The sequence below is a fragment of the Salmo salar genome, chromosome ssa22 (genome assembly GCF_905237065.1).
Source record: "Salmo salar chromosome ssa22, Ssal_v3.1, whole genome shotgun sequence".
NCBI lineage: Eukaryota > Metazoa > Chordata > Actinopteri > Salmoniformes > Salmonidae > Salmo > Salmo salar.
The window spans coordinates 57,771,292-57,783,546 of record NC_059463.1 but is presented as its reverse complement, the minus strand read 5'-3'; the positions used below and the strand labels follow the sequence as shown (position 1 = coordinate 57,783,546).

General features: G+C 42.9%; 1 protein-coding gene across 2 annotated transcripts in view; it reads left to right on the top strand.

Annotated features, from left to right (window-relative positions):
- rnf123 (ring finger protein 123) overlaps positions 1 to 12,255 on the top strand; it is a 270,077-nt gene that overhangs the window by 27,626 nt on the left and 230,196 nt on the right. For both annotated transcript variants that reach the window (XM_014168343.2, XM_014168342.2), the window contains exon 20: positions 1,163 to 1,264. In XM_014168343.2, coding sequence (XP_014023818.1) covers positions 1,163 to 1,264 — 102 coding nt within the window. The remainder of the gene's footprint in view (positions 1 to 1,162; positions 1,265 to 12,255) is intronic.

The window sequence follows — 12,255 nt, the reverse complement described above, 5'->3', positions numbered from 1 at the left end:
AGTAATTAAAATGGATTTGTGTAGTAATGTGAATAGGATATTTAAAAAATATATTTTTTATTTTTTTTTACCTTAATTTAACTAGGCAAGTCAGTTAAGAACAAATTCTTACTCACAATGACGGCCTACCCCGGCCAAAACCTAACCCGGGTGACGCTGGGCCAATTGTGTGCCGCCCTATGGGACTCCCAATGACGGCCTGTTGTGTTACAGCCTGGAATCGAACCAGGGACTGTGGTGACGCCATTAGCACTGAGATGCAGTGCCTTAGACCACTGCGCCACTCGGGAGGCCAAGTGGCGCAACGTGCGTTTTGCAAATTTTTTATTTTACCTTTATTTAACTTGGCAAGTCAGTTAAGAACAAATTGTTATTTACAATGACAGCCTAGGAACAGTGGGTTGCCTGCCTTGTTCAGGGGCAGAATGACCGATTTTTACTTTGTCAGCTCGGGGATTTGATCTTGCAACCATTCGGTTACTAGTCCAACGCTCTAACCACTAGGCTACCTGCCCCCCCCCCCCCCCAGCAGGTATTAGGCATGTCCCAGAACTAATCACTATTCACATTTCAACATCCGTGCTGACTTACCACTCATGTATGTAGTAAATAAGTAGTGAAACAACGTATGATTGAATAGAACTTGTAAGGTAGTGATAAATAAAGTTATTTTTTTCCCCCATGAGGTTGTGGTGATATACTGCCATCTGGTGTCGACTAGAAACAATTGCATTATATGAACTATTTACAAATTGATGGTCCGTGAAAATAAATATTAATTCTTAGAAAAAGTAATGGAAAGTCCTTGAATTTGACTTGCCACTGTCTGTACGAACACTGTCCAGTACAAACCGCTCTGCTCACTTTTCCCCTGTACCCATTATACTCTTAGCCATCTACGACATGAAAGGCCAAGGGTGTCTCGTCCTCTGGTATTAATAGGACATGGGAGATATTTCACAAAGGCTTTTCCTAAGCCGTGTGTCCTTTTATAAGTTTGTTTTTCCCCTCTCATCCTATTGCTCAGGGGGCTGTGTTTATAATTATCTTAATTACTTTACGGGTAATTGCCCACAATAGCCGCTGTCTTCATCTACCATCTCAATGGCAATGCTAATTCTCTTCGCTCTTCTTTCCTCTCTTCTCCTCCTCTCCTCTCCAGAGGCCTATGTTCCGCCTCAGCTCTTCTACAATGGGAAGGTGGACTACTTTGACCTGCAGCGACTTGGAGGCCTTCTCTCTCATCTGAAGAAAACCCTCAAAGGTTTGAAACAACCGTCTTCTACTTTTCTTTTGATCGAGGGAAATATGTCCAAGAGAATGCTATTGACTGACAAGACTTCTGAAGCTAGCATGCTGAAAAGAGTTCTGAAGCTAGCATGCTGAAAAGAGTTCTGAAGCTAGCATGCTGAAAAGAGTTCTGAAGCTAGCGTTCTGAAAATAGCGTGGTTTTGATATAGAAATGTGTTAAGTTCACCCACTTTCAGGAATTATATCAGCTCAAGACAAGTTGTCAAATCCCTCTGACATAGCATTATACAGAGATGGCTTTGAGAGAATAGAGGCAAGTCTGAAATGTTCCCGATTCCCTATGAAATGCACTTGTTTTGGCCCGAGCCACATACAGTACTGCACTATTAGTGTTTTTTGAGGTCGTTTTGGGTTTGAATATATAAAATATAAAAAAATCATGGGTTTTGATTATTTATATTTACGTTAAATGCACTATGTATTATATGGGTTGAATGCTGTAACACAGAATAAAACGATTTAATAAAAGTCCCATAAAGGTAGTGACTGCCCATTACTGCTTATCAGGAAGTGCATAAAGGATGTTGTTCCCGCTGTGATTACATTTACACTAAACTTTACACTATCTATCTATCTATCTATCTATCTATCTATCTATCTATCTATCTATCTATCTATCTATCTATCTATCTATCTATCTATCTATCTATCTATCTATCTATCTATCTATCTATCTATCTATCTATCTATCTATCTATCTATCTATCTATCTATCTATCTATCTATCTATCTATCTATCTATCTATCTATCTATCTATCTATCTATCTATCTATCTATCTATCTATCTATCTATCTATCTATCTATCTATCTCAAGGCTCATCCTAGATAACAACTACTGCTGTACATACCTTTTCTATTCATATACTGTTTTAGAGTTGAAGAGTGGGCACCGGGTTACCGAGATTTCAAGCCCAAACCTAGTCCCTTTTCCCGGGTGTAAATAATTGCGAGAAACCGATTTTTAAATGATTTAAATTAACAGCATGACGTGACAGAACTGTTAAATGATATGCGATGTCTAAATTTGTCTTCTCTACGGCCTTCTCTCTGCTATTTGCATGATCAATCATCAACGCTCAGGTTGGGGACTTTGAGTGCAGTTCACAATGCATGTATCATCTCATCATAGTGTTCTCTTGTGACAGACAGGCCTACATTTTCTGCAGCATAGCCTATGCTATCACTCTCGATCGCATGTTCTCTCTTCTCTTCCTCGCTGTGTCTGCCCCACACCAGAGATCTGTATATAATGACGAGATGCTCATGTCTCTGCCATAAAAATGGGAGTTGTTGTCCCAAAGGAAGGAAGACAGGCAGCAAGCTTAGGTCCAAAATAAACCCATAGAAACGCATTGGTCTTGTTTTGTATAGGTTTTGGCGAGAGTGAAATCTCTCACCACTTGTATTTTGTACTTATTATGGATCCCCATTAGTTCCTGCCAAGGCAGCAGCTACTCTTCCTGGGGTTTATTATGGATCCCCATTTGATCCTGCCAAGGCAGCAGCTACTCTTCCTGGGGGTTTATTATGGATCCCCATTTGATCCTGCCAAGGCAGCAGCTACTCTTCCTGGGGGTTTATTATGGGTCCCCATTAGTTCCTGCCAAGGCAGCAGCTACTCTTCCTGGGGTTTATTATGGATCCCCATTTGATCCTGCCAAGGCAGCAGCTACTCTTCCTGTGGTTTATTATGGATCCCCGTTAGTTCCTGCCAAGGCAGCAGCTACCCTTCCTGGGGTTTATTATGGATCCCCATTAGTTCCTGTCAAGGCAGCAGCTACTCTTCCTGGGGTTTATTATGGACCCCCATTAGTTCCTGTCAAGGCAGCAGCTACTCTTCCTGGGGTTTATTATGGATCCCCATTAGTTCCTGCCAATGCAACAGCTACTCTTCCTGGGGTCCAAACACATTAAGGCACTTACATTACATATAAAACAAAAGATAAACACTACATCATAACATTATTACACCACTACATATCTACAATACAAAATGTTTAATACCACCATAAAACAATATTACTGTGTGTGTAGAGTGCATGTGCGTGTCTGTTACTTTGTGTATCTTCACAGTCCCCGCTGTTCCATAAGGTGTATTTTTATCTGTTTTATGAATCTGATTCTACTGCTTGCATCAGTTACCTGATGTGGAATAGAGTTCCATGTAGTCATGGCTCTATGTAGTATTGTGCACCTCGCGTAGTCTGTTCTGGACTTGGGGACTGTGAAGAGACCTCTGGTGGCATGTCTTGTATGGTATGCATGGGGTGTCTGAGCTGTGTGCTAGTAGTTTAAACAGACAGCTTGGTGCATTCAACATGTCAATACCTCTCACAAATACAAGAAGTGATGAAGTCAATCCACTTTGAGCCAGGAGAGGTTGACATGCATATTGTTAATGTTAGCTCTCCATGTACATTTAAATGCCAGGCGTGCTGCCCTGTTCTGGGCCAATTGTAATTTTCCTAAGTCCTATTTTGTGGCACCTGACCACACGACTGAACAGTAGTCCAGGTGTGACAAAACTAGGGCCTGTAGGACCTGCCTTGTTGACAATGCTGTTAGAGCAGTCAGAGCAGTGCTTTAGTATGGACAGTTTACAATCCATGGTTACTCCAAGCAGTTTACTCACCTCAACTTACTCATTTTCCACGTTATTTATTTGAGGTTTAGCGTTTAGTAAATGATTTGTTGCAAATACCATGCTTTTAGTTTAAAAATATTTAGGACTAACTTATTCTTGCCACCCATTCTGAATCTAACTTCAGATCTTTGTTAAGAGTTGCTGTCATTTCAGTTGCTGTAGTAGCTAACATGTATAGTGTTGAGTCATCCGCATACATAGACACTCTGGCTTTACTCAAAGCCAGTGGCATGTCATTAGTAAAGATTGAAAAAGTAATGGGCCGAGACAGCTGCCCTGGGGAATTCCTGATTCTACGTGGATTATGTTGGAGAGGCTTCCATTAAAGAACATGCTATGTGTTCTGTAAGACAGGTAACTCTTTATCCGCAATATAGCAGGGGATGTTTTTTATTTATTTTTATTTTATTTCACCTTTTATTTAACCAGGTAGGCCAGTTGATAACAAGTTCTCATTTACAACTGCGACCTGGCCAAGATAAAGCAAAGCAGTGTGACACAAACAACAACACAGTTACACATAAACAAACGTACAGTCAATAACACAATATAAAAATCTATGTAAGTGTAGAGGAGTAGGGAGGTAGGCAATAAATAGGCCATAGTGGTGAAATAATTACAATTTAGCATTAACACTGGAGTGATGGATGTGCAGATGATGATGTGCAAGTAGAGATACTGGGGTGCAAAAGAGCAAGAAGATAAATAACTATGGGGATAAGGTAGTTGGGTGTGCTTTTTACAGATTGGCTGTGTTCAGTGATCAGTAAGCTGCTCTGACAGCTGATGCTTAAAGTTAGAGAGGGAGATATGACTCCAGCTTCAGTGATTTTTGCAATTCATTCAAGTCATTGGCAGCAGAGAACTGGAAGGGAAGGCGGCCAAAGGAGGTGTTGGCTTTGTGGATGACCAGTGAAACATACCTGCTGGAGCGTGTGCTACAGGTGGGTGTTGCTATGGTGACCAGTGACCAGGCGGGGCTTTACTTAGCAAAGACTTATAGATGACCTGGAGCCAGTGGGTTTGGCGACGAATATGAAGCGAGGGCCAGCCAACGAGAGCATACAGGTCGCAGTGGTGGGTAGTATATCTGTGCTTTGGTGACAAAACAGATGGCACTGTGATAGACTACATCCAGTTTGCAGAGTAGAGTGTTGGAGGTTATTTTGTAAATGACATCGCCAAAGTCAAGGATCGGTACAATAGTCCGTTTTACGAGGGTATGTTTGGCAACATGAGTGAAAGATCCTTTGTTGCGAAATAGGAAGCCAATTCTAGATTTAATTTTGGATTGGAGATGCTTAATGTGAGTCTGGAAGGAGAGTTTACAGTCTAACCAGACACCTAGGTATTTGTAGTTGTCCACATATTCTAGGTCAGAACTGTCCAGGGTAGTGATGCTAGTCGGGTGGGCGGGTGCGGGCAGCAATCGGTTACAGAGCATGCATTTAGTTTCACTAGCATTTAAGAGCAGTTGGAGGCCACGGAAGGAGTGTTGTATGGCATTGAAGCTTGTCTGGAGGTTGGCTAACACAGTGTCCAAAGAAGGGCCAGATGTATACAGAATGGTGTCGTCTACGTGGAGGTGGATCAGAGAATCACCTGCAGCAAGAGCGACATTGATGTAAACAGAGAAAAGAGTCGGCCCAAGAATTGAACCCTGTGGCACCCCCATAGAGACAGCCAGAGGTCTGGACAACAGGCCCCTCAGAGTTCAGTGTGTCAAATCGATCTGAGAAGTAGTTGGTGAACCATTCGAGGCAGTCATTTGAGAAACCAATGTTGTTGAGTCTGCCGATAAGAATGTGGTGATTGACAGAGTCGAAAGCCTTGGCCAGGTCGATGAATACAGCTGCACAGTATTGTCTCTTATCGATGGCGGTTATGATATTGTTTAGGACCTTGAGCGTGACTGAGGTGCACCCATGACCAGCTTGGAAACCAGATTGCGTAGTGGAGAAGGTACAGTGGGATTCAAAATGGTCGGTTATCTGTTTGTTAACTTGGCTTTCGAAGATTTTAGAAAGGCAGGGCAGGATGGATATAGGTTTAAAACAGTTTGGGTTTAGAGTGTCTCCCCCTTTGAAGAGGGGGATGACCGCGGGAGCTTTCCAATCTTTGGGGATCTCAGACGACACGAAAGAGAGGTTGAACAGGCTTGTAATAGGGGTTGCAACAATTTTGGCGGATCATTTTAGAAAGAGAGGGTCCAGATTGTGTAGCCCAGCAGATTTGTAGGATCCATATTTTGCAGAACATCAGCCTATCTGGATTTGGGTGAAGGAGAAGCATGGGGGGGTTTGGGCAAGTTGCTGCAGGGTGTGCAGAGCTGTTGGTAGGGGTAACCAGGTGGAAAGCATAGCCAGCCGTAGAAAAATGCTTATTGAAATTATCGACTATCGTAGATTTATTGGTGGTGACAGTGCAGTTTCCTAGCCTCAGTGCAGTGGGCAGCTGGGAGGAGGTGCTCGTATTCTCCATGGACTTTACGTGTCCCAAAACATTTTGAATGTGAAGCCATAACACGTACATTTTTCCATCAGCCATCAGCACTATGATCAATAATGTTATAAGCCGCATTGAAGTCTTAACAAAACAGCCCCCACAATTTAAAAATTTTTATATTTCTCTCAGCCATTCATCAGTCAGTTTTGTAAGTGCTGTGCTTGTTGAATGCCCTTCCCTTTAAGTGTGCTGAGTCTGTTGTCAGTTTGTTTATTGTAAAATATCTTTCACCACTTCCACTCTTCCCACACAGACCGGACAAGTAGGCGCGCAATGTACACTGCTCAAAAAAATACTTAAACAACACAATGTAACTCCAAGTCAATCACACTTCTGTGAAATCAAACTGTCCACATAGGAAGCAACACTGATTGACAATACATTTCACATGCTGTTGTGCAAATGGAATAGACAACAGGTGGAAATTATAGCCAATTAGCAAGACACCCCCAATAAAGGAGTGGTTCTGCAGGTGGGGACCACAGACCACTTCTCAGTTCCTATGCTTCCTGGCTGATGTTTTGGTCACTTTTGAATGCTGGCGGTGCTTTCACTCTAGTGGTAGCATGAGACGGAGTCTACAACCCACACAAGTGGCTCAGGTAGTGCAGCTCATCCAGGATGGTACATCAATGCGAACTGTGGCAAGAAGGTTTGCTGTGTCTGTCAGTGTAGTGTCCAGAGCATTGAGGCGCTACCAGGAGAGAGGCCAGTACATCAGGAGATGTGGAGGAGGCCGTAGGAGGGCAACAACCCACCAGCAGGACCGCTACCTCCGCCTTTGTGCAAGGAGGAGCAGGAGAAGCACTGCCAGAGCCCTGCAAAATGACCTCCAGCAGGTCACAAATGTGCATGTGTCTGCTCAAACGGTCAGAAACAGACTCCATGAGGGCGGTATGAGGGCCCGACGTCCACAGGTGGGGGTTGTGCTTACAGCCCAACACCGTGCAGGACGTTTGGCATTTGCCAGAGAACACCAAGATTGGCAAATTCGCCACTGGCTCCCTGTGCTCTTCACAGATGAAAGCAGGTTCACACTGAGCACATGTGACAGACGTGACAGAGTCTGGAGACGCCGTGGAGAACGTTCTGCTGCCTGCAACATCCTCCAGCATGACCGGTTTAGCGGTGGGTCAGTCATGGTGTGGGGTGGCATTTCTTTGGGGGGCCGCACAGCCCTCCATGTGCTCGCCAGAGGTAGCCTGACTGCCATTAGGTACCGAGATGAGATCCTCAGACCCCTTGTGAGACCATATGCTGGTGCGGTTGGCCCTGGGTTCCTCCTAATGCAAGTCAATGCTAGACCTCATGTGGCTGGAGTGTGTCAGCAGTTCCTGCAAGAGGAAGGCATTGATGCTATGGACTGGCCCGCCCGTTCCCCAGACCTTAATCCAATTGAGCACATCTGGGACATCATGTCTCGCTCCATCCACCAACGCCACGTTGCACCACAGACTGTCCAGGAGTTGGCGGATGCTTTAGTCCAGGTCTGGGAGGAGATCCCTCAGGAGACCATCCGCCACCTCATCAGGAGCATGCCCAGGCGTTGTAGGGAGGTCATACAGGCACGTGGAGGCCACACACACTACTGAGCCTCATTTTGACTTGTTTTAAGGACATTACATCAAAGTTGGATCAGCCTGTAGTGTGGTTTTACACTTTAATTTTGAGTGTGACTCCAAATCCAGATCTCCATCGGTTGATAAATTGGATTTCCATTGATTATTTTTGTGTGATTTTTGTTGTCAGCACATTCAACTGTGTAAAGAAAAAAGTATTTAATAAGATTATTTCTTTCATTCAGATCTAGGATGTGTTGTTTAAGTGTTCCCTTTATTTTTTTGAGCAGTATATAATGATCATTGTAGTTTGTTTAGGGCAGGAAATGTGCTAATTTTGACGAATATTGGCCTGTTGGAAACTTTAACGCCCTACTATATCTCACAGTTCGGGGTTAATTTGATTTATCTCAGGAGACACTTCGCGGTGCGCTTACAGAACATTGGTCAATTCAATACAAAATAACATTTTGGTTAATCACTTAGCACTATATTGCGCCCCACAGTGGACACGTCGTATTACCCATAAAATGGTTCCAATCTTTTTTTTTAACCTTAATTTATTTTAGAACCATTTCAAACAAGATCTGTGTGAAATCGAGGCTTTCTCTGGCGTGACGTTTTGATAACCGTTTAAATCTCTCTCAGACAAGGTGACTTTTATCAACACAGTGGTTTCTCCTTTAAAAGTTGCGGCATACCTTGCGGGCTGCTGCAGCATTCTGTGGCACGTTATTTAATTGTCAGCCATTTTTTCTATTAATGCAAGTTAGTGCTAGTTTGACCACCAGAGGGCATCTTTGAGAAGCATTTGATAGTCTTCCATATTGGCAATTCCAGAGAATTTAAAACCCTTTCTATAATAACATTCTATTTGGGATTGATTTTAAGAAATTTGGCTTAATTAATTTGATTAATGTTATGGTGTTTCTTTTCTGAGAAAAACGAAACCCTCAGGGTTTTTCGTTTGGATGGAATGGAAAATATGTCGCAGTACAACGTGACGGTCGGGAGTAGGCTACAGCTTTGGAGGATTCTAAGTTGTTTGCCTTCATTAGACAACTTTGTTCCAATATTTCTGTAAATCAGTGATATTTATTCTCATAGTTATTTCTTATGGATCCGTAACTAAATCAACATCTGCATTTGAAAGAGAATTTTTGTCATTATTTTATTAACGAAAGTGTAAAGATGATGAAAAAATACAGTACTGTACTACATGCTTTTACATTTGGATAATAAAGCATTTTGAAGTTATAAGCCACCTTCATTTGTTTATTAGGCTACTGTGCAGTGTGACAAGTAAACATAGCCTACAGTACATACTGTAGTAAACATGGGAAAGTGCTTAATTCCTTACATAAGGGAGAGCAGGCCATGTCCAGACTTTCTCTGTGACCTCAAGTACTCATTAACTCTGTCTTTAATGCTTTTTCGTGTTGCATCAGTCATGGAAAGAAACTTCTGAGAAATATACTCCAATTAAGCCCTCTTGTTTGTAAATATCTGTTGGTGTGCAATACTTGCATAACAAGTTAGCTATATTTTCAGCACCAGTCACTGCCAGTTGTTTTTTTAAATGTAACTTTTATTTCACTAGGCAAGTCGGGTAAGAACAAATTCTTATTTGCAATGACGGCCTACCCCAGCCAAACCCGGATGTCACTGGGCCAATTGTGCGCCGCCCTATGGCACTCCGAATCACGGTCGGATGTGATATAGCCTGTATTCGAACCGGGACTGTAGTAATGCCTCTTGCACTGAGACGCAGTGCCTTAGACCGCTACGCCACTCGGGAGCCATGAACAATAGATCTATGTCCCAGGTTAGTGATCATAGTTACTATGGTGATCTGTGTCCCAGGTTAGTGATCATAGTTACTATGGTGATCTATGTCCCAGGTTAGTGATCATAGTTACTATGGTGATCTGTGTCCCAGGTTAGTAATCATAGTTACTATGGTGATGGAAGAATATGTGTGGTCACACATCAACTTGTAGTGGGACCATTGGAGACTTGGGATCCTTGCTCTCAAAGTCCTGCTTGAATGTCTGCGTCTAGGGCAGAAGGTAGCCTAGCGGGTAAAAGTGTTGGGCAGGTAACCACGGGCAGGTAACATGACAGTAATTCTACCTACAAAACAAACATCAATAACATGACGAGAGTAATTCTACCTCAAAAATAAATGTGTGAATACCAATACATTTTAAAACCTTCATAGCAGGTAGGACTAAATAAGACGACATAACCTTGTTTACTAGCTAAACAAAAGATCTGCTGTCCAGAGGGTACCAGCTAACAGATCAATGTCTTCCCTGCAGTAAAGTTAACCTCTCAAAACGCCAGACCAAAATAATACAGCTAGCTAGGGTAGCTACAAGGACAATATTGGGCTACTTGAAGGAGGCTACCCACCCTCCACAGACACAAACATACATTATCAAGAACGCCTAGCTTCGCCAAGTTAGCTAGCTATTTAACTAGAACGCTGGACTTGTTTTTATAAATTGTATAAATTAAATCATGCATTTAAAATGGCTACATTAGGCAGTATCGTCCAGATCATTATGGGCCCTGGTGAGTGACGTGAATCTTGAGACAAGCATTTATAGTTCTGTATGATAGCCAGTTTAGCAGCTAATTAGCGTTACATTTTTGGGAGGTAAATACAGGCAACTATATTGACAAAAGTCACCTTGTCAGAGAGAGATTTACACTGTTATCAAAGCGTCACGCCAGGTTACACGAAACACATCCCTTATTTGAAGTGTTTCTAAAATCCACATGAATGGTGGAAAAAACAATTTGGAACCTTTTCCTTGTGTGACTGCTAGGTTTTATGGGTATTATGACTCATACTGTGGTACTCTATAGGGAATAGTGTGCTGCCTATGAGAAGCACTAGAGGGAGTTGTACTCTTTGTCCTTCCCTACCACAAACTGCCTGTTTCCAGCTCTATAGAGCAGTCTAACAGTGACTTTTACTGCTTCAATCTGAGGCCTTGTGTAAAGCTTGATTTAAAAAAGAAAATAATCTGTGAACTGTAAGTACAATGGACATTAAAGTGCTCTTATTTTAGTGCTTGTCGGAAGCCTTGTGGATACACAGGAAGTGGTTGTTGTGTTCATCTCTGACAAGTTTATACGAGGATATTGATTTTTATGAAGGTAGTATTTAGGCTGCGTGTTGTGGTGAAACGCAGTCCCTGTCTTAGTGCCTTGATTGCCAAGGAGTAGAGTGGAATATCTTGTACTCCCCTTTAATGAAATGAGCTGAGCTTTAAATCTTGTCTGTTTTTATTTTTTATTTTTCCAATATGTTTATTCTTCCAGGAGAACTTCCCGGCTGCATTGATTTTGTGTTGTGAGGAAACGGAGCTGGCTGGGTTTCCAGGGTTCCATGGCCGTTGATTTAGAGGGAACATGTGGTGGGGTCTGTAGACAGGTGTGTGTGTGTGTGTGCGGCGGGGTCTGTAGTGGAGGGGGCGTGTGTGTAAACGCCTACTCCTACTGTTGCATGTGTTTATAGACTCTTAACTGGGTATGTAACTAAGGCCTCATACTTCAGAAACACTGCTACTTCTCTTTCGCTGAGTGAAATCCTGCTCCCCTCAGTATTTACTCTACCTACCTGTCTCCTACCACTCAACCCCAGCTGTAACTAGTCTGATTGAGCTTATCAACCAGCTAATTATTAAAATGAATTGTGCTAGATTAGGGTTGGATTCAAGTTACAGGACGTTAGCTCTCTAGGAACAAGGTTGGATTCAAGTTACAGGACGTTAGCTCTCCAGGAATAGGGTTAAAGTGAAGTTACAGGATGTTAGCGCTCCAGGAACAGGGTAGAAGTGAAGTTACAGGACGTTAGCGCTCCAGGAACAGGGTAGGAATGAAGTTACAGGACGTTAACTCTCCAGGAATAGGTTTAAAGTGAAGTTACAGGACGTTAGCGCTCCAGGAACAGGGTAGGAATGAAGTTACAGGACGTTAGCGCTCCAGGAACAGGGTAGTAATGAAGTTACAGGACGTTAGCGCTCCAGGAACAGGGTACGAGTGAAGTTACAGGACGTTAGCGCTCCAGAAACAGGGTAGGGGTGAAGTTACAGGACGTTAGCGCTCCAGAAACAGGGTAGGGATGAAGTTACAGGACGTTAACTCTCCAGGAACAGGGTTAAAGTGAAGTTACAGGGCGTTAGCGATCCAGGAACAGGGTAGGAAGGAAGTTACAGGACGT